General features: G+C 42.3%; 1 protein-coding gene across 3 annotated transcripts in view; it reads left to right on the top strand.

Annotated features, from left to right (window-relative positions):
• ZRANB1 (zinc finger RANBP2-type containing 1) overlaps window positions 1-23,543 on the top strand; it is an 83,880-nt gene that overhangs the window by 36,914 nt on the left and 23,423 nt on the right. For all 3 annotated transcript variants that reach the window (XM_054034402.1, XM_054034403.1, XM_054034404.1), the window contains 4 exons: window positions 9,123-9,310; window positions 11,270-11,423; window positions 14,526-14,597; window positions 15,838-16,036. In XM_054034402.1, coding sequence (XP_053890377.1) covers window positions 9,123-9,310; window positions 11,270-11,423; window positions 14,526-14,597; window positions 15,838-16,036 — 613 coding nt within the window. The remainder of the gene's footprint in view (window positions 1-9,122; window positions 9,311-11,269; window positions 11,424-14,525; window positions 14,598-15,837; window positions 16,037-23,543) is intronic.

Below are 23,543 nucleotides of genomic sequence, written 5' to 3'. Positions count from 1 at the left end.
GACGAAGAAAGTTTGATTCTGTACTTGATGCCTCATTCTTTTAATTAATTTTCAATTCTCATTCGAATTGCAAAGCTGTCAAAAGAGCAGGCTCTTCCGTTAGCATATTCTGTATTTTCCAGTAAAACTAGTGCACGATAGTTATAAATGATGTAAAAGTGTTTGCTTTTCTGGTATTTTCTAAAGGGAATCCATTAAGGTTGCTTTATAGTTCCAACTTGGCAGACCACCTACTCCCTTTGTAAGTAAATGAGGCCAGATTTCCAGTCCTGGATACTGGGTCACTGTCAATCCTACACGTGGTTTACAGTTATGAGACAAATGGTGATAAAAGAACGTATTTTTTCATTATTTTATTACCTAGTCAAATTAGAATACTTTTAAGATATTGGTATTTTGTAGCATGACTCTTAATTCAAATTGTCACTTATGGTATAGAGATCTCAACTTTCCATGATAGTTGAGAACTAGTAAGCAACATTCTTATCACTCATTAAATAGTTTACGGTTGATTGCTCAATGATAAAATACATATTTTCCTTCTATTTTAGTGAAGTGGTATATGAAAGTTTTAAATGCAAGCAACTAAATACATTTCTTATGCACATACAAATATTTAGACTAATCTGTAATAAATCTTATTTTGCAGTACATCCTTAAAAGGACAGTTAGTTCATTCCTAGAGTGCCAGTATATGCCTCTGGTTAGTTTTGCTTCATCCCTGCATCTCTTTCCCCCCACTCCCCCTCAGCAGCTCCTGACTGGACTTGAAGCGCTGGGCTCGGGGCTTCCGCTCCGTGTCTCTCTCTTCCCCCCCCCCCCCCCCACGCCCTGGCTCCTGTCTGGGCTTGGGACACCCATTTTCAAATTGGCCAGGGCCCATGCGTTAATCCACCATTGGTTGTGACTAGCAGTTATGAGCAGCACTGGGGTTATTGGACCCACCTTCACTTCTGGGAGTCTCCTCCAGCTGCAGAAAGCTCCTCAGAAGTGAAGGTGGCAATTCTGCTACCCCCCTACAACAGCTTTGAGACCCCCTCAGTCCCATTTTGGGTTGGGACTCCCATGGTTACAACACCATGAAATTTCAGATGTAAACATGTGAAATTGGCCAATTAAAAAACTCTGGCCATGAAATTGACCAAAATGGACCATGAATTTGGTAGGGCCTTATATAATAGATGTTCTCTATGACTTGCTGTAAGTCATTAGGGACTTGCAGTGTAGAGCATACATAGGTCTGTAAGGATAGTCTTGTAAAGATGGTATAATTGAACTGAACAGGCTACCAAGGGAATTGGTGCCTTTCTAGAAGTCATGCTTTAGCCGTACAAAATTATTGGGTTCTGTACAGGGTCACTGGGTAACTTAATGGCCTGTGCTGTACAGGAGGTCAGACTGGAGGACTTTATGATCCCTTCTGAGCTTAAACTGTCACTATTTATAGCAGGGGTGGGCAAACTTTTTGGCCTGATGGCCACATCAGTTTTCAGAATTTGTATGGCTAGCCAGTTAGGGGAGGCTGTCCCTCTCCAAACAGCCAGGCTTGGCCCAGTCCCCGCCCCATCTGACCCCCCTGCGTCTCGCCCCCTGACTGCCCCCTGGGACTCCTGCCCTATCCAATCCCCCCCCATTCCCTGACGGCCCCCCTGGGATCCCTGCCTCTGACTGCCCCCCACCGCCCCATCCAATCCCCCCTCTCCTTCCTGACTGCCCCACCCCGGGATCCCTGCCCCCATTCAACCCCCCCGTTCCCTGCCCTCTGACCACCCCAACCCCTATCCACACCCCTGCCCCCAACCACCACCCCGAACTCCCCCGCCCTCTATCAAACGTTCCCTGCCCCCTTACTGCGCTGCCTGGAGCACTGGCGGCGCTACAGCCGCGCTGCCCAGAGCACTAGGATAGACAGACGTGCGGCCTGGCTGGAGCCAGCCACACCACCGCGCAGCTGCAGAGCCGCGGCCTGGCAAGAGCTCGCAACCCTGCCACCCAGAGCATTGTGCTGGCGGCGCATTGAGCTGAGGCTGCAGGAGAGGTGGAACAGCAGGGGAGGGGCCGGGGGCTAGTCTCCTGGGTCAGGAGCTCAGGGTCTGGGCAGGAGGCTCCCGTGGGTCAGATGTGGCCCGTGGGCTGTAGTTTGCCCACCTCTGATTTATAGGTAGGGCAGGTAGCGTTACCAATTAACAAGGTTGCCCAACACTTTCCCTGTTTTGGGTTGCTTATAACTCTGCAAGATTGGCTGAAATTTTCCATGCCTGCTTTCATAGACTCATAAACTTTAAGGTCAGAAGGGACCATTATGATCATGTAGGTCTAGTCTGACCTCCTGCACAATGCAGGCCACAGAATCTCACACACCCACTCCTGTATCAAACCTGTGTCTGAGCCATTGAAGTCCTCAAATCATGGTTTAAAGACTTCAAGGTGCAGAGAATCTTCCAGCAAGTGACCTGTGCCCCACGCTGCAGAAGAAGGCAAACCCCCCCTCACCCCTCCCCGGGCTTCTGCCAATCTGCCCTGGAGGAAAATTCCTTCCCGACCCCAAATATGGCAATCAGCTAAACCCTGAGAATGTGGGCAAGACTCACCAGCCAGACACCCAGGAAAGAATTCTCTGTAGTAACTCAGATCCCACCCCATCTAACATCCCATCACAAGCCATTGGGCATATTTACTGCTAGTAGTCAAAGATGAATTAATTGTCAAAATTAGGCTATCCTATTATACCATCCCCTCCAGAAACTTATCAAGCTTAGTCTTGAAGCCAGATATGTCTTTTTGCCCCCACTACTCCCCTTGGAAGGCTGTTCCAGAACTTCACTCCTCTGATGGTTAGAAACCTTTGTCTAATTTCAAGTCTAAACTTCCTGATAGCCAGTTTATATTCATTTGTTTTTGTGTCCACATTGGTACTGAGCTTAATAATTCCTCTCCCTCCCTGGTATTCATTCCTCTGATATATTTATATATCTCCCCTCAGCCTTCTTTTGGTTAGGCTAAACAAGCTAAGCTCTTTGAGCTTCCTTTCATAAGACAGGTTTTTCATTCCTCGGATCATCCTAGTAGCTCTTCTCTGAATCTGTTCCAGTTTGAATTCATCCTTCTTAAACATGGGAGACCAGAACTGCACACAGTATTCCAGATGAGGTCTCACCAATGCTTTGTATAATGGTACTAACACCTCCTTATCTCTTCTGGAAATACCTCGCCTGATGCATCCCAAGACCGCATTAGCTTTTTTCACAGCCATATCACATTGGCGGCTCACAGTCATCCTGTGATCAACCAATACTCCGAGGTCCTTCTCCTCCTTTGTTATTTCCAACTGATGCCTCCCCAGCTTATAACAATAGTTCTTGTTATTAATCCCTAAATTCATGACCTTGCACTTTTCACTATTAAATTTCATCCTATTACTATTACTCCAGTTTACAAGGTCTTACAGATCTTCCTGTATGATATCCCGGTCCTTCTCTGTATTGGCAATACCTCCCAGCTTTGTGTCATCCGCAGAGTTTATTAGCACATTCCCACTTTTTGTGCCAAGGTCAGTAATAAGATTGATCCCAAAACCAATCCCTGAGGAACTCCACTAGTAACCTCCCTCCAGCCTGACAATTCACCTTTCAGTACGACCCGTTGCAGTCTCCACTTTAACCAGTTCCTTATCCACCTTTCAATTTTCATATTGATCCCCATCTTTTCCAATTTAGCTAATAATTCCCCATGTGGAACCGTATCAAATGTCTTACTGAAATTGAGATAAATTAGATCCACTGCATTTCCTTTGTCTAAAAAATATTAACTTCTCAAAGAAGGAGATTCAGGTTGTTTTGGCAGCTTCTAGCTGATTTGTTTTTGGAAAATTTCAACCAAAGTGTTTCAGCTGTTTCTCAGATCAAGGCTAGGGGAAAATTTTGTGAGAAATTTCAATGCCCTCCTTCTTTGGAGTAGGGACTTGAAATTTGGCCGAGGGCAGCTTTTGTGTCAGGAACGTGTCTTTTGCTGTTCCGTGAAAATCTACCCAAATTTGGCTAGGTTGAAACCGTTTGGAAAAACTGCAGTTTGCACATGGTCAGTAGAGACTTGCTAGGTCTTTGTAGCCAAAATCTCCAGAGTTCATTGCTCTGACATGTTCCAGCCTGGTACTGAGCAGGACTTTTCCTTGGTTGCCGCTCTGGGCTGTTGTGTGCCGGGCACTGTACTGAGCAGGGAGCCTTTCTGTTCTTTGCCTGTCCCTGCTGATGCCCAAGCAGGGTGAAGGGGGGAGGGGGATAGATATAGATATATAAAAGGAGCCTAGGGGTAGGGAGAGACTGAGAGTTGAGGTAGGGGAGAGATTAGGGCTGGCTGGGCAGAGACTGGGAACCAGTGGTATGGGGTAGGCAGAGAGAGGAGAGAGAAATCTGAGGAGCAGCCAAGAGATGTGCAGTGTTGGTAAAGAGAATGGAGCAAGGAGTTCAGAGTTGGGGTGGGGAATGTAGACACCCAGGGAGGGAGGTAGACTTGGGCTATGTCTAAACTGCAAAGAAAAACCAAGGGCACTGAGTCTCAATGCCCGGGCTTTGATTCACGCTTATGGAGCTTGGGCTGTGGGGCTAAAAACGGCCATGTAAATGTACTTGGATCCCTTCAGGCAATTCAAGGAATAGTTAAGCTAATTGTCATCTATTCAAAGGGTGAGGCACAGCAACTTCCTTAAGTAGGTGAAGCATTTTCTCTGTATAAACATGAGGACACAGCCCTATTTACTATAGTATTGCCATCTGCATAAGTACAGAAACCCTGAACTTGGAAAGCTTTTAGTTTAAGTCCTTGCCTAAACTAGGGTCTTGTCTATGCACAGTCTTGCACATGATTAACAAAGTGTTTTTAATCCAATTTAGTTAGAATGCAAGTTTGTGTGTAAACATTCTTATTTTAAAGTGCTTTCTTTCAGTTTAGCTTTTTCCTATTTAAAAGGGAAAAAATATTAATCTACACCAAAACCCCCCCCATAAACCCACTCAAGAACTTTATACAGAAAATTGTCTTGTTTTTACCATGCCATTATAATTAAAGCAGTTCAACCCCCGCCAGTGTGGACACAGCTTTGCTAGTATAAAGATACTGACCTCAGTGTAGTTATTCCCATACATTTAGGAAAATCTATTGATATTAGATATCTTTGTATACATAGCTGTTGACACTAGAATCTGTACCCATTTTAATTATTTTGGTTAAAAACCCACCCCAACCCAGGCCAAAGCAGTTAAATTGGTACAAAACCAGTGTGTAGGCCAGGTGTTAAGGTTAGAACATATTGGCTAATTGGCTGCTGACACAATTTTCAACATTATGTTGATTGTTGAAAAAGATGCTTGTGGGGTTGTCCACACTACTGCTCTGAGTGTTGCTGACATTAGCAGGAAATGTTTTGATAGTTTAATGTAAACAAGATCTAGGCCCCAAAAGAGATCTTCTATTGAAACCAGGGAAGGCCAGACTTGACATATATGATAGTTAGTTATAAAGTTACAAAACAAAAAACCCTGTCAGGTTACCTTTATATATCATAGAAGAGGGAGGGAGGGAAAGGCAGTAGCTTAACTTAAAACAAAATAAACTCCTGTGCAGGCTGCCTTTTAAAAATGTTAAGCATAGACATTTTCAGCCCAAAGAAAAAAATATGAACACAGAGGAAAGAGTTGTTGAAATGCAAGTTGGACCATATCCTTAATTATAGCAATAGTTGCTTGCAATTGCTGTGATTCGTATCTTATTAATCACTTCCAACGACATTTTTTAGAAGCTGCTGTATGACTTGTCCCTATTGGCTTTGCAGTAGCAGTTAAGTAAGGCTCATTCCCTGAGTTGTGCTGACATTATTGCTGGTATTTAAAGAAGGTTGTAAATAATTTAAGCTCCTTAGATGCTAAGGAAGGGGGAATCAGTTTAGATAAAGCAATTTTGCAGAGCTTCCAGATGAATGCTGAAGGCAACAGAAAAAGCTTGACCCTTTAAAACAATTCTCAATTTTTTTTAGATATCCTTCTTAAAATCATGTCAGAATAGAATATCCTAGTTTCTGGTTTCTTGAACCTACTTTATAATACATTCTTTCATGTAAAATTGTCCAGACACATTCCATTAATTGCTAATTCTGTTCAGTTTTGAAAGATGATTGTCCATGTTTGCGGAGTCCCTGTAAAGTTGTCCACACTTTTCTGAAAGATGCACAGTTTTGCAGGTATGAAGGATCCTTCTGTTCATAGTGCTTTAAAGGAGTGTTTTAAATAGGATCAACTCACACAGATTCACCTGGTTTATGTTGCTAACAAGCTGGTACAGAGACAATTACTTCCACTTTTCCTTTTTGCTTTAAAAATCATATTTGTGTCCTGTCTTTTAGTCTAGGAACTAGAAAGTTGGCTTCTGGTGAAATATTTTATTCCTTGAGCAAGACTGGTCTACTTTCTCTAGATAAAATGGGCCATCTACAACATAAACTTAACATTTCTGAAAGCCACTTTTTTCAATAAATAGGCCTGCCATATGCATGAAGTGGACCAGATTTATAAATCTGGGTATGAGCAATTGTGGGTATTTCTGTATATGTAACTTAGGTAAACAGTTGTGAGCATACATTTTGCAGAGGACTGTGTAAGTGGATTTCTTGACTCAATTAGCTAACATGGTAGACATATTTGGCAAATTGAATGTATTGAACCTAATAGTTAAAGGTAGGAATACAAATACCTGCTCTGAAAGACAAAATCAGGGAATTTGTGAAGAAGCTTTTTCTTTGGCGATACCACGTTGAAAAGAGAGTTAAGTGTTATCAGACTTTTTAAAAACAAAAAACAAACAAACAAAACCCCCCCCCCCCCCCCAGTGAAAATGATCAAAATGCTATTAAATGAGTTAATATTTGCTTTTTGTCTGGATTGTATTCCCATTTTGAGGATTTTTTTCTGGAGCTGTAGATATGTGGTGATACCAGTTGAATTTGAAATCTGCTTGTCAACAGTTGACACCATTCCAACATTAAGTATCTTGGCTCAAGATTTGACACTTTTTTTTCCCCCCCTTTCATCATTGAGGTGGATGGAGATCTCTATCTAACCTGTAATAGAGAAAGCAAGACTTGGCAGTTGCTGCCTATCCCCAAGAAGGGGTCTTGGAAGTTCCTGGCAGTTGGAAAAGAAATGAATAAGACTCTAGAACAGAAGCAGCAGAGGCTAAATGGGCTGGTAGGGTGGAGCAACGTTTCAAGAATGAACAGGCCAAAGACCCACAAAGCCACTGGACAGGCATCAACAGCCACTGCTCTTAATGGTAGTTCTGCAGGACTGTCATATGAGTTTCACTCCCAGGCTCAAATACAGAAGGAGCTAGTTTTTTTAAAAAGGAAAAAAAAGTATAGGTGTAAATATGGAATATTCTTAAAAGGCAAATGCCTGTCCTATAGTGTGTGACATTTAATAGCACAAAATGCAGTGGGTGGTGGTACCAGTGTATACATTTGAGCACATATCGGAGATGAATCCCAGTTCCTTCATCCCAACAGAATTATTCTGAAACAGAATAGGAAGAAAAGATATGCTTAGCTTCTAGTCAACTGTATCTTTTTTAAATTATTAAAAACAAAACAAAAAAAAAACTGCTTGGGGTAGGGGGAAATCATTCTCTTCCCTAAAGAGTAAAACTTGGGCTATTAGAAAACGTGGAGTATGGTATACAGCAGGGGTGACCAAACTTACTGACCCCGAGGCACATATGACAATCTTCAGACGTTTGAGAGCCAGAGTGTGCCTGTCGGGAATTGGGGCTTCAGCCCCTTGTGGCACGCCTGTCAGGGCTAAAGCAGCGGTCTCTCCCTGCACTTCCTGGCTGTTTGCCACTACCGTTTCACACAGAACTAGCACATGGGAGCCGCAGGGAAGGGCTGCTGAGGGTGGTCCCTGAACCTTTAAATCCCCCCATACACACCCACTCTCAGCAGGTACCAGTTGTTGCTGGCAGAAGCTCCTAACCCCACTGAAGGGTAGGGATGTAAATACCATTTAAGCAGTTAACCATTTAAAGATTTAAATATTCAGTTTAAACGGTTAACCAATGAAAGGGCTGATCTGGCTGGCGGGGGATGGGGCCAGTGGGACTGGCACAGCCCGGGTGGGGGTTAATGGTTAAGGCGGGTTAACCTTTTTACATCCCTACTGCAGGGCAGAAGTCCCAAGTTCTGCCCCCTTTCTCCCCCTGCCTCTCTTCTCTTCCCCCCCACCCCTCCGCCCCCAGTAGGTTGAGGGGAGGGACGGGATGTGTGGGGCTCTGTGAGACGCACTTTAACTGTAAAAGAGCTGCATGGGGCTCAACCACCACTGGTATACATGGAAACAGACAAATGCATTTCTTTTCATCTTGGTTACTGACAGTGCCACCGGTTTAAAAAGGGAATATTGTTGTTTAGAAAGGCTATACTTGTAACCACAGAATAAATATTTTATACAAATATTTACATGACAGTTGATCAAGGAGTTACAGTAAGTATTATGTATGACCTAAGTATTAGAAAGGCAATTCCACATTGAATTCTTCTTTCTTATCTTGTATATTAGGATGGAATGTCAATGTCACATTACATTTTCTTTGTACAAGAGTATTTTTTGTGATAAATGGCAAGATTTAAAAAGTTGTGTTTGAAGGGATTTGTCAAAACAAACTTTTGCATATACAGAATACACTGAATTTTGACAGGCTTTAAGATAAACTGCAGGCAGAGTCGTCAAAATAGAATTTTGTGATGAGTGGCCACTTTCATCATCCTTAGATGTAAGGGCTATATACTATATTTAAACCAAGTGTGTCATCTGATGGTCCACAACACCAAGCCTTACTTGGATCACAGGCTCCTACTCTGACTTGGTGTCCTAGCATATGCTTGCTGGAGCATGGAACTGGTCTGGTGGGTAAGGTAAGTGCAAGACTGCAGAACACTTAAATCAGCTGTGTGAGCAATTTTGCTTTTGTTATAAGACTGGAGTCCAACGGGCATAGGGAAACTGTGAAATAGGGTAGTTTGATCCAGAATCATGTCTTCATTTTAGATAATAATGATGATGTGCTTTGTGTGTCTTCAGGAGTTGTAGAAGGTGATTTAGCTGCTGTTGAAGCATATAAGTCATCAGGAGGAGACATTGCACGCCAACTTACAGCAGATGAAGTACGCCTGCTAAATCGCCCTTCTGCTTTTGATGTGGGATACACACTTGTACATCTGGCCATACGTTTTCAAAGGCAGAATATGCTAGCAATTTTGCTTACAGAGGTGAGTTACTTTGGCCCTTGTTTAGATCAAATAAAGTTTTTACATAACTACCACAGTTTGCAATCATTGCATTGCAACTTTCTTTGCTAGATGGTGAAGACAGACAAATGCATGAATAGCTTCTTTGTGTCTTTTTTTTCTGTTTGATTTTTTTCAGCAATAGTTCTCTTAAAACAGCAAGACCTTCCTATCCACCTATCTGACAAGAAACGTTAAGATATAAGCAGTCTGGTCATACTTTCTGACCTTATTGCAGTGGAAGTAAACTACTTTGCTGCCTCCTGTGCTTTTGGCGGGGGGAAAGGAAATGCCTCTAGAGCAAAACGCAAACACTTGATGTATCTGAGTGTGCTGAGGAGTTGCAGCAGCTCTTGCTCCACACAGCAGGGGATGGCGCATGGCAGGAGCAGGTATGCAGCTGCTGCTGTGCCAACTCCACAGGCAGGAAGAGGAGAAATGACTCGACAGGCAGAGGGCAGCGGTGTTGTGGGTGACTCTGGTTTGGTGGAAAGGGTTGCGGGTGGATTGGAGAATTTGCTCCACTTGGGGTGGAGTCAGGTTAGGTGTTCTTCGGTCCAAGTTGGACCCAAAAATTAGACAGCGCAGATGGGTCAGATGATAGATGAAGTTCAACTAGAGGCACTGCTTAGATTCACCCCTGTGTACTTTCAAAACTATCTCCTTTCAATGAAGAATTACTCAACAGAGCCTCAGTTCACTCCCCTTCCTGCTTAGAGCTGAATCAGGAATCCATGCAATTTTTAAGGACAATCTAATGAGAAAAATTACTCTTACTGCAGGGTTGGGGGATTAACTTTCCCAAGGAAGCTAGTGTATGGGAGAAGGGGGGTGAGATGCACATAATGTATCTAAAGCCGGGGGGTGAGGAACAAAGCAGCAAAAGAAAAGATTAGTGGGAAATTTTCAGGAAGTCTTAAGAACGGTGTGTATTTGTGTGCAGTTAGTACATGCAACTGCACATTTAAATGATGAGGGACGTGTATGTAACTGGTCTGATGGATAGATTTAAAACAAAGTTAGCTTCACTGAAAAATCCTGTATTTTTGATTTTTGTCAGTAGCAATTTTTACCTGCAATAGTTGTGAAAATGTGTACTGAAACCTAGCAAATAGTAGTAATACTGCTCCCTAGGTTTGTCAGAATGACCCCTTTAAAATGCAAGTCTTCCAAATATCATTTTAAAATATCTCCATTGTGTAGTCCAGATGTGTACCTGATGTTAATATTTGACCTTTATCACTGAATGACTTTTTTCCTGCCATTGATGGCCAGAATCCTTCAGAATGTGTGGTCCATGTATAGAGTCATTTTTCCCACTTATTAGACTTCTGGCAAGTGGGAGGTAAGAAATGGGAAATATTTAATATGTGGTATAGAATCCCATGTACTATAAGGAAAAAATTTACATGAGGATGCTAAATTGTAATCAGTGCCCATCCATAACATCAGGCTTTTTCCTTTTGTCACCATGTGGCCTCAGTGGTTTTAGTTTGGATCAGCATTTTATGAACCATCATTTTGTTTGCTTCTGTTATCTAATTCCACCCCACCCCATCAGCCATCTGTTCAGTTTTGTGTTTTGCTGGATTCAAGGCTGTTATGTGGTGGTCAATTTAATGCCTGTTAGCTTCATAATGAATAAACAGTATTTGCATTCACTCCATTTATGGTAGCTGTTGACTTATTTGTAATGTCTTTGAGGAGATTGATATTTATACTCATTTGTGACCACCTTGCATCTGTCTTGATGGGATCACTTTTCCCCCTCAGAGTTGTGTTCCTTCCAGGTTCCTTTTTGATAAACAACTGTAAATACCTACTCTATCCCTCTTTTTCTCAAAACATTTTCTATGAAATGTTATCTAAAGCCTAACGCTTCTTACTATTTTTGGTTAAATATAAATGGCTATCAGGTGCAATAAGTCTGTTATATTACAGGTATCACAACATGCGGCAAAGTGCATTCCAGCAATGGTGTGTCCAGAGCTTACAGAACAAATCCGGCGTGAAATTGCTGCGTCTCTTCATCAACGAAAGGGAGATTTTGCTTGCTATTTTTTAACTGACCTCGTAACATTTACATTACCTGCAGGTAATTATGAAATGCTCCTCACTTTGTTAATGATGCCTTTGTTACTTTAATTGTGTATGAAACTACCACCGCATTTTGTCCCCCTTATTCCCCCTCTCACTCCCCCTAATTTTTCTGATATAACTTTTGTTAGCACTTGCTACACAATAGTTCTTAGACTTTTTCTGGTGCTTTTTAAATATGCAAAGCTCTTCACATATTTCAATCCTCGCATCTCCCCTGTGAAATAAACTACTATTGTCCTCAGTTTAGAGATGGGAACATTGAAGCAAAAAGGATGTCTTTCCAGAATGAGTCTGTATTAAAGGTGAGGTTGAGGATCAAGTGTGCCTGGTTCTTATTTCAGTGCTCAGATGACTAGATTTTGCCTCCTTCTGTAGTTCTGTAATTTTAGTCTTCCTTTTTTAAAACAAAACCATAATGATTGGTTTTGAGACTAAAACTACTATTCAGATGCATCCTGCGTGTTTTTTCTTAACTGTAATGTGAACATTTCCATGTATCTTCAGTTTATTCTGAGATGGCATGATCAAGAAGAACATCAGCTGTTTGACACCTGAATATTTGTGAAAGTATATTTAGAGATGAGCGTGCCTCAATCTTCAATTAAGTTCCCTTGACTGAATATTTGATCATAGAATTTTCATTCTAGTTGAATGAAGTGAAGTTTTTGTAATTTACAGTATGCATCAAGCAGTAAAGTCTGTGTACAGCATTTTATGTATAGCACTAGGTATAGCCATCATAAAAATGTTCCATTTGAGCTTTCCCCCAAATTTAAGTAAAATCTTGTTTTCCATGATATTATATTATAAACTGGTTGGACAGGGGAAAAAGGGAACATAATTATATTGCAGAAACTGGTCCTGGACTTGCTTGCAGTAGGAAATTGTTGGCTATTACTTTACTAGAAATATTAATCCTTTTATAAACATGGCTTTAAACTGATGTTTATTTTTATACCATGACCCTAGATTATGAAAGTATAGAGGACATGCTTCCAGGTCTGGCTGTCTTCTCACCTAAAAATGCTCTTGATACAGTAAAAGCTTTATCTGGCATGTTTTGTGAATGGGGGGTGGTGGATTAGTCAAAAATTCCAGTTAACTAAGAATCAGGGGGGTAGCCGTGTTAGTCTGAATCTGTAAAAAGCAACAGAGTCCTGTGGCACCTTTAAGACTAACAGAAGTATTGGGAGCATAAGCTTTCGTGGGTAAGAACCTCACTTCTTCAGATGCCAAAGAAGTGAGGTTCTTACCCACGAAGATGCATCTGAAGAAGTGAGGTTCTTACCCACGAAAGCTTATGCTCCCAATACTTCTGTTAGTCTCAAAGGTGCCACAGGACCCTCTGTTGCGGTTAACTAAGAGTTATACTTACCAATGAAGGGAGGAAGTTTGGGTGTGGGAAGGGGCTTGGGGTTGTGGCACGGGAAGGGGTGTGGAGCATGGGCTCTGGGAGGGAGTTTGGGTGCAGGAGGGAGACTCGGGGAAGGGGGTTGGGCACGGGAGGGGTTTTGGGTGCCGCCTCCAGGCAGCGCTCACCATGGGTGGCTACTCGCAAGTGTCGACATGTCCCTCCAGTTCCTAGGCAGAGGCACAGCCAGGCAGCTTTGCACACTGCCTCCACCTGCAGGAGCTGCGGAACCAGTGCTCTGGGTGGGGCTGGGGCAGCGCACAGAGCCTCCGTGGCCATTCCTCTGCCTATGAGCAGCAGGGACATGTCACTGCTTCTGGGGAGCCATGCGGAGCCAAGTAGGGAGCTTGTCGGCCCCGCACCAACCGGACTTTTAATGGCCCGGTGAATGGTGCCGACCGGAGCTGCTGCCAGGGTCCATTTTTGACTGGGTTTTCTGGTCCGAAAACTGGACCTCTGGCAACCCTATTGAAGATTTGTATTGGGGGATATCAGAAATGGTGGTTTCTAGAGCTTTCCGGTTGGTAAACTGCCGGATAACACAGCTTTTACTGCAATATGCTTATCTGTCTAGAATTCCCTCTTCTGAATCCTTGTGAGGAAAACTGCATAGTGACTTTCTTTGTTCCATTTTGTATTCGGTCATTTAAGCTATTTTTCCAACAATAGGTAAACAGTGGCTGTAGTGCACTATGACCATAAGGAGGGGTTCACTGTACTCCTATCTCACAACAACAGAATTGCTCCCCACTACAGAAAGTAGCATTTATGGCTACTGCATTTGTTCTGATTCAGTGGGTCATGTAATGTGAAGCAGACAATTTGATAGTGTCGTGTTGCTAAAGATTTTTAAAAATAACTTTCCTTTAATGTTTTTTTTTTTTTTTGGGGGGTGTTCGGAGAGAGTACAACTGAATGTTTTCACGATGCAAAATGAATATGCAGAGCCCACTGGAACAGAACAGGTTGCCTATATCCAAAAGTGAAAATAGTTTCTGAAACTCGTTTTATTATAAAATTTCAGTTTTGAGGAGTGTAATTATGTAATTTTGCCCTTATTTATCGCAGTTGAAGTATATTTGGGGTGCTCCAAACTGTGTAGATCAATGTTTTATCACATCATAGGATACAAGAAAATGTGTCCCATAAAACAACCATTTGCCTTATCACAGAATACAATCATTTTTATTGCAGAAGTAGGCCTTCCTAAAGGGTATGCAGGCAAGTAATAGCATGTTGGACTTGGTGTGTCCATGGTATTAGAAAAATGACTTTCTATTTACCATCTGCGCTAGATCAAGGTTGTCCTAACACTGATATGGAAACACTCTTCTTCTTCTCTATTTATTTCTTGCTTTCTCATCTGGTTCCCTACTTCACTGATTCCACTGGAGCAGATCATTGGTGATCCTACAGGTGTCCAGAAATCCTGTGTGTCAGGTCCCTTAGTGCTTTGAACGCCATGACCAGCCAGCATAAAGGATTTTTAGCTTAGTCTGCGATCTGGAGCTTTGGGCCACACGTGGCTGAATGGAAAATAGCAAAGCCTTATTAAGGAATTAGTGGTTAAGGAGGGTGAACAGTAAGAATCAGCTAATCAATAACTGCACACATTCCATATATCAGTACGCCTCCATTTTTAAATGTGTTGGTGTTAAGCAATTGTATTCATTGTTCCTTTTCCAGATATTGAAGACTTACCACAAACAGTCCAAGAGAAGTTATTTGATGAAGTACTTGATAGGGATGTTCAGAAAGGTAAGTACTCGTATAGAGAGAGAGTTATTACTAGAGCCCTGCAAATCTGGGGGTATCCACTTTATATCTGTGGTCCATTTTTGTGGATAGGAGCTCGGATGTGGATACGAATTTTGTATCCGTGCAGGGCTCTCTGGAGCTGTAGCACAGACTCACCAGGGCAAGTGGAGAGACCCAAGCTCCCCACAGCTGCTAGCATGGCTCTCCCTGACTCGGCACCACAGCCTGGCCGTGATAAGGGGCGGGCAGCTATGGGAAGCCATGGCGGATCCTCCACCTTCCCTGGGTGGGGGGAGGGGCCCAAGCAGCTCCCGGCCTGAGTCCCTGCCTCTCAGGCCCTCCGTCCAGGGCAGGTGGAGGGTTTGCCACGGCTCCCCACAGCTGCCAGCCTGGCTCTTCTTGTGGCGTGGGCTCCCCAGCTGGGTTCCATGCTGGCCTGGCCAGGGGGGAGGGGGAGTGGGGCCTTGGGGAGGAAAAAGGGGGGAAGGGGCAGGGGTCTTCCCCTGTGAAAAGCGGACAAATGAGGCTCCCCCACCCACCCACCCCCGTTGCGGTGCCACTGGTCATTGCTGCGCTGTGACCTGTGGAGCTGTTTAGAGCCCTGCAAATCTGCGATACACATTTTTTGTATCTGCGCAGGGCTCTAGTTATTACAAATAAACCCTGAAGTCTTGCTATCTGCAATTAAGGCGATATTTTATTTAGTTTGGAATAATACATGAATTCTATATTTTAAAGCAAAATTTGATGCTGGATAGGTTGGCATTTGCAGGCAAATTTCTACCTTTTTAATATAAAGATTAGAGATTTGACTTTATACTAGGAGTACTTCTGAAGGGACAGAAAAAGTGAAGGTGCGGTGCTGGTAAAATTTGTGAAACCTATGAATTTGTTATAGTCTAAAAACTTCTGAAGGCTCCAAGTCATGAGCTCTTCAATACTCTCTCTCCTGTGTTTAAGTAAAATTGGTGAACAATCTTTCCACTTGAGCGGCTCTCTTGAAACAATTTATGGTTTTTAAGTTTAATGTCTGCTTTTTTTATCCATGGTGTTTAGTTCAGGGAGCTCAGCTCTACCCTGTTTAGTGTATCTATTTTTGTAATGTTAAGGTGAATAGATATATGTAAATTGTTGAGTGTATAGTATCTTCTGATAACCAATTTGCCTGTAATACAGATTTTCATGTTGAAAAGAATCTAATTGCAAATAACATTTACATAGGATTTATCTTGTATTGTAGAACTAGAAGAGGAATCTCCCATTATAAACTGGTCTTTGGAATTGGGTACGCGTTTGGATAGTAGACTATATGCACTTTGGAATCGGACTGCAGGGGACTGCCTGCTTGATTCAGTACTACAAGCTACCTGGGGCATTTATGACAAGGATTCGGTGCTACGGAAAGCTCTTCATGACAGTTTACATGACTGTTCACATTGGTAAGCTGGTACATTTCTCATGTTAAGTTCAGGAATATTTTTCCAGTAGCATTGAGTGTAATATAGTGATGAACTCATGGTTTTATATTTAATTATGTGGAACAAAAGGGATGAATTACAGCACAGTTGAAGTGTATGTTTAGTTATCTTTAAAACCAAAAATCCTCCTCTCCCCCCCCCCCCAAACAAATAAACCAAAAACTTGTATATTGTGTAAGTTAATGTATTACCAAATAAAATTCTTATTTTCAGTGCTTTTAAATTCCATACAATGTCCTTACCACAAGCTATAGTATGTCGATTACTGCAGCTTTCAAGTTATGCATTTATGTTGTGAAGAGTAGTGAGTTTGTTGTGGACTCATATGTGCTAGTTCTTTATATAGTAACTAAAGTTTTAAGTAACTTAGTTTTTAGTATGTGGAAAATGTATGTTAAAATGACATCAGGTTGCAAAGTCAAACTCAAAAGTTAAGAAATGTCAGAATTAAAGTTGCTTGTGCAACCTTAACTTGTCCCTCTTGTGCCATATGCATTATGATAGTCACTTTTCCCATAGTTTCCCCATCTCATTCAGTACATAGAATGGACCTTGTTCACTGGATGAGGAGCTCTTCAATATGTTGTTTTCTCTTCATTGTTCCACATCTGGCCTCATGCTTGCCTTACTGCACAGTATTCAAACCCTGCTCTGAAAACAGAATTATTAATGTCCTCATCGGCTTTTCTATGGGGCTTATCACTATAAAATCTGAGTGTTTGTTTAACAAATGTTAATGAACTTGTTTTCATAGCACCACTGTGAGGCCAGGAGGTTGGTGTTAGTCCCATTTCACAAATGGGGAACTAAGGCACAGAGAGATTAAGGTGAAAAGTATCTATCATTCTAACTGCCCAATTTGAAACACTCAAGACTTGATTTTGCAGAGTAGTTAGTATTGTAATAGCATTGCATATGCTCGAAGTCCTGCTCCCATTGACTTCAGTTGTAGCTGTAAACGTTCAGCACTTACGCAAATCAGATCCCAGGTATCTCAAGTTCGGCACCCAGAAAATGAAGACCATACAGTTAGTGACCCACCTATGAACATTTTTGGTTTCAATGACTTGTCTAGCATCACATTAAAAACTCCATGTGGCAGAGGTAGGGATAGAATCTAGTTCTCCAGGGCAACATACACCTGCCTTTACCATGAGAAAGTACTTTCTCTTCTTGCAGTCCTCTGCCTTATTTGGTTACATGCCTTCCAAACTCTGTAACAAAGGAAGCAGGAGTCCTACAGAAAAGTTTTCTTTGCTGTACAACCCTGATTCATCCCAAGAGCAGATCCATCCTGCACACTGAATAAGGCAGGGATCCTTTGGGAAAAAATGTGATCATGTAACGAAAGACTGTCTATTTATTTATTTATTTTATTTATTTATAAAAAAGTTAGGAAGTGCCAGAATTAATAAGGTTTTCCATGCAACCTATATATATATGCGCTCACAAGGGGGCCAAATTAAGGTTGCATGGAAAACCTTATTAATTCTGGCACTTCCTAACTTTTGAGTTCTTGACTTTTTTCTTTTTTTTAAGAACCTAGGAAATTGTTTTTAAAAACACCCTACATTAAAAAGATTAATAAGGTTGCAAACTGAAAAGACAAATTCCATCATATGGTATTCTGTTGACACCCACCTGGTTCATCATCAGGATTGGGACCTTTAGATCCAACATACTGCCTTCTGCCATTTGAGCTAATGGAGAAACTGATAGCAGTAGTAGGTTTTCATCCTCTGTGGACCAGCAGTAGAGAGGGAATGGGATACTTTTTGCCAGTGGATTTTAAAGATATTTGCTGACAGCACAGAAGTGGTGAGACTCGGGAATCAAGGGTTTCATTCCAGTCTCTGGAGAGGGGAATATTCTCTAATGGGCACAAACTCTTCTGCCTGTTTCCCCACGGGCTTGCCCCTTCTGCCCTGTCCCCTAACAACCTGTCGTTCTCTTCTTTTCTCCCCCCCCCCCCCCACCCCTCCAGTCTTGCGCTTAGCCTCCTTTCCCAGCCATTCTGAGTCTGTCCGCCTGTCTCTTTCCCTCAGTTCCTTGTCCAGTCTCACTGGCCTTTTTGTTCAGGTTCTTTCCGTCCCGTCGCGTTACATGGTCTGTCTCTTTCCCGGCCTGTCTTTGTCCCTACATCTTCTTTTTTAGCCATCCAGTCTTTCCATCACTCCCCATTTCCCACCTCGGCTCCCAGTCCATCTTCTTGCCCAGCCAATTCCAGTTTCCCTCTTCCCCCTCGGCTCCCAGTTTTTTGTTCAGTCATTGTCTGCAACCCCTTCCTGGTCCCAGGTTACTCCTGTATTTGAATTAGGCAACTTCCTTCTACATGCTGCTTGGCTGCTAGCAGGGGTATAATTGAGAGAAAAGAAGAGACAGCGTCCCTTCTTTCCATTCTGGTGCCTGGGCACTGCCTGTAAGAGCCAAGGGCTGCAATTTCAGGGAAAGGCCTGCTTAGCCTCTGTCTGAAGCATTCCCAATGTGGGGAGTCTTCAGAATAGCTGTGAAACTGGAGCTAGTATCTAGTGAGCACGGATGAACTGTGGTGTTTTTGTTTGTTTTCTCCCCGCCAGTGACTTGTAACTTAGCCAAATTTGGTTGGATTTTCATGGGAGCAGCACAAGGTACATCTACTCCTCGGAGGAATCCTGCACCAAAAAAATAAAAAATTCTGTGCACAATATTTTAAAAAGCTACAAAATTCTGCATATTTTATTTGTCAAAATAACAATATAATCACGCCATTTTCAATTATTTTGGTAATTTATTTCAAAATACCTGTCAACAAATATGTCTAACAAAACAGACAACAAAAAGGATTCAGGAAATGTTTTTTGACAAATAAGTTCTTTACTAGGCATATTAATACAGAACTTTGCGTAATTAATTTAAACTATAATATAGAAACATATTTCCCGCATCCCTCACAAGCAGTGCAAAGGCTTGGAGTCAGGGGTAACTGAGTTGCTGAAGGAGAGGGAAGTAATTTCTGGGAGTGAACCTGTAGAGATTGTTTGCTGGGTGTGAGTGGGAGAAATATGGAAAAGGTTTTTCAGGAGGGATTGTCAGGGAGTTTGGAGACCCTGGCTGGGAGAGACTGGGCGTCAGTCAGGCACATCTTCACCTGCCCCAATGTGTCCCTGCATCCTCTCCCCCTGCCTCTGTGTGCACCTCCACTCCCATTCAGCTCTTGCTCCGGTTTGTCTCCCTACTAGCCCGTCTGAATTCCAGTTTGTGACCTCCCCCAGCAGCACTGTGTGACCTGGTCTGTCCTCCTCCCCCCCATATCCTTGCCTCCTTGCCCTGTGAGGAATGCAGCTTCTTCTCACTCTCCTGATGGGTTGCTGATTGCTACAGCCAGTGAGCCACCTGCCTCTGTTCTGGTGCCCCAGGTGGGCAAAAGGTGTAACTGCAGAGTCTCTGGCAGAATAATGTGTTTTCTGCAGAGTAAAACAAAATCTGTGGGAAACATGAATTCTGTGCATGCACAGTGGTGCAGAATTCCCCCCGGAGTAACTTCCCTGATACAGAGACCATCCCTGCCAAATTTCAAATCCTTGCTCCAAAGCAGGGGAGCACTAGATCTTTTTGGAGAAAAGGTTGCCAAATTTTTTAACGTGGCAAAACCAGATATTTTTCCCTAGCCTCATTTTTAGAAATGGCTGAACTGTTTTTAGCCAACATTTTCCAAACTAATTCAGCAAGAGGAAGACATGGAAAAATTTCACCCAGGTGGTTGGTTTCATGAAGTTATAAGCAACTGAAAATAGGGGCTTAGAATGAGAAATTTTGGACAACTTTTAATAAATGGTGCAATCTTGCCTTTGATAACATGGCCAGATTTGGTCTGTAGACTGTAATTAGTTTGGTGATTCATTTTACATTTCTGCTTTGTACTAGGGAACATCCAGATGCTGAAAGGTTTTTGATCCAGGTCGTTGTCATTGCTTTAATTCATTTTTAGTAGTATGTAGAAGCTAAAGTGACTATATTGAAAAATATTGTCATAGCTTCTAGAAGCATTGGTGAAATTGGGCTTGAGTATATTCATCAGAAACTTTTGCAAGTAGTTTCACAACTTTCTAATGTTCTTTTGTGATCTTTAATGTTAGGGACTTTAAATAATCCCTCCATGAATTATCATAGCTTGTATTTTTTGGGAAGGAAATAAGTGTTGCCTATATGATATTATAAATATTGTTGTCAATGCTTGGATAGAGTTATTGCTCAGATACATGTTTGTAAACTAACAACGGCTTGTAGAAAAAAAATAAAGATTTATTGAATATTTGTACTGCAAGCTTATTAAACAAGCTTTGTTGTTGAGATATTTAGAATTTTGAAACCAAGCTTCCATTTCTTTAAAGTTCTATAATCAGAAACCTTCTATTTGTGTGGAAGACTTGCTTTACTGCACCTACTTCATATAGCCAATTACCGTATAGTGGCGATTTGAACATGAACTCACCTGTAGTGAATATTGTGTGGTGTGTACTTACTGTTATCTTATGTTTAAATTTTAAGGTAATCTTGCATCATCATATTTAAGACACCCAAGCATCATCTTTTCCCTAAACAACACGGCTTCATTTCCAAGAATGGACTGTTTGTGTGTGTGTGTGTGTGTGGTTTTTTTTTTTTTTTTATATATATATATATATATACACTAGCTTCAGGGTCTTTGCTAGCCTTCACTTGTTTAATTAAAAAAAAAAAAGCCACATATATTTGTGAAGATTGAGTAGGCATGTATAATCTGATTTTAAAAATGCATCTCATGTTTAGGGGTTCAGAAGGAGAGAATTTTGAAACAGTCTGGCAGTGTTCTCAGTTGCTGTTTTATTTGGAGTACTGTCTTTTTAGTCGGTATTCAGGAGTGCAGGTACTCCAAAAGAAGTTGCTGAAGGGGAAACAGTAAATGTAATAATTGGATTTGAATAAAACCATCTGATAGTTGCACAAAACTTATTCAGAATTGATTCAAATTGGCTTAGATACCTTCAAGTAGAATGAAACTGGCTAAAAAATGCTAAGCCAAATATTACAGTAAACATCATAACATGGAGTTAGTAAGATATGGCTAGCAGAGTACGAGTCCAGTTGTTATTTTAACTAATGACCAAGAAGAGGGAGTAAACAGTATATTGTAAGTGAATATGCATCCAGTTGAAAGAGTTAATACTTGTGAGGATATCAACAACGGACAAAACTAGAGATTAGACATATGGACAGAAAACAGTTCACATTGGGCGGGGGCGGGGGGGAGGGGGAGAATGCTAACCTAATGAAACCTGGGAAATATAATCCAAAAACTGAAAAGTAGTAATATCAAAGTTCGCGGGTGATGTTGGACAGCAGATGAGACAAAAAGGTGCCAGTATTATGATACAACAAAAAATGTGGGCTGCATATACAGAGGCAACCTATTAAATAAGGAGGTTAAAGTCCCTCAATACATTTGTGCAGCTCTGGTATAAATATTACTTTGGGATAATTATTGCCAGAAATATGCTGACAAACTAGGAGGAATTGAGAGGAGAACTAAAAAATGACTGGCTGAAGAGATTATCAGGTTAAACATGTGTGGCTTGTTTAGAAGCCAGCATCAGTTAAATTCTGCAGAAGTGGTGTTGACTCTGAAATCAGCAGAGATACTGAGGTGACTAACGGTGCTGAAGTGGAGGGCAGCAAGTGCCACCACAGTAGTAATGGTGGCACTGAAAGCAGGAGTACCAAAGTTGTTCCTGGTGCCAAGGAGGTAATTTGTGCTGAGCCCAACACCGGCCCTACTTCCACTTACTGAAGAAGGGAAACATCAGGGTTTGCTGCCAACAGACCCACAGGTTCAGCGGCCCACCCAGCCAACAAGGCCATAAATGATGCAGCCCTGGCAGAGTCCTGAACTAAGGGAGAGGTCGGGACAGAAAGGCAGAGGAGGTCAGTTGCTGCCTGATATGCTGCTGGCACAGAAATAGCTGGTGTTGGCATTACCCTTGTCGGTACTGGACTCAACAGTTACTCCGAGGCCAGAACTGGAGTCAATGGTATGGGGTCCCTGCCCTCCCTGCACTGTATTGGGGAGCAGTTGATGGGACCTGCTCCATCCTGTATGCCAACATTCACACTGTGCTGGTTCACACTCCTTCTGGAGGAGGCAGGCAAGTCCCCACAGGACCTGGAGTGGCCACAATGTGAAGTGGCAGCACTCTTGCAACCTGAGGGCAACCTCCGATCCAATGTAGGCCTTGGAGCTGCAGCAGGCCACATGGCCTATTCAAGCAGATGTTTTAGATGAAGATCCCTTGCCACCTGAGTCTGTGTCATGACCGATTTGCAAATCGAACACCACTCCTTGATGTTGGCTTTGCCTAAGCACAGCAAGCACCACACGTGGGGATCATTGTTGGGAATCTTTCCCCCAGCAATAGACAATGTTTAAACCCCGTCTTCTCCAATATCATGGTAGCAAGATTCTTAAAAGGGTATCATCTCCATCCTCCAGTCCAAGTGTCTGTTCCTCTGTGGGACCTTAACACAGTCCTAGTGGCTTTAATGGGACCTCCATTTGAGCCCTGGGCATCTTGTCCCTTTCCGCTTTTGTGACAGAAAACTGCATTTCTAGTAGCAATAATGTCCACAAGAAGAGTGAGAGCTGCAGGCTCTGATGGCAGAGCCTTCTTTTACACAATTCTCTGAGGACAGTTACTTTATGAGCACACCCCAAATTTTTATCTAAAGTGGTTTCTCAAGTTTCATTTGTACCAGACGGTATATTTACCTGTGTTCTTTCCTAAGTCGCATTCATCTTTGGAGGAGCATCATCACCTGATGTCCAATGTATGAAGAAGTCCAGCCTTCTATCTGGACAGTACTAGCCTGTTTTGCCTCGTCTTTTTGTGTCTCATGCAGATCATATGAAAGGTAAAGTGGTCTTTTCATAGACCATCTCTAAATGGATAACATCCTTTATCAAGGCTGCATATGAAATATCTTCAGCTGCGTCTCCTCCGCTCGTGTAGAACGTGAGCTCGTTCTACGAGATCACAAGCAATGTCAATAGTGTTCCTCAGTGACATTTCAATATTGAACGTTTGCAAGATTGCTACGTGGTCATCCATATGTACATTTATAAACCATTATGCCATTACCACATCTTCCAGGGTGGATGGAGTTTTGGTACGGAGGTCCTGCAATCCTTGTTTAGGTAGACTCCGAGCCCACCTTCTGGGGTGGGTACTGCTTGTGAGTCATGTAAGTGGAATATATGGCTGAATCTACTCGAAGAAGAAGAAACAACAACGGTTACTTACTGTAACTGTGGTTCTTCAAGATGTGATGCAGACATGTATTCCATGACCCACCCTCTGTCCTCTCTGCATTGAAGTCTAGTCTCTGGGGGTCAGGATCACAGAGTTTTTTTTTTTACTGGCAGCACTGAAAAATCCACACAACTTCTGGCAACATT

The sequence above is a fragment of the Malaclemys terrapin genome, chromosome 7 (assembly GCF_027887155.1).
Source record: "Malaclemys terrapin pileata isolate rMalTer1 chromosome 7, rMalTer1.hap1, whole genome shotgun sequence".
NCBI classification, from domain to species: domain Eukaryota; kingdom Metazoa; phylum Chordata; order Testudines; family Emydidae; genus Malaclemys; species Malaclemys terrapin.
The sequence above is the reverse complement of the archived record's forward strand: the minus strand, read 5'-3'. Positions and strand labels throughout refer to the sequence as shown.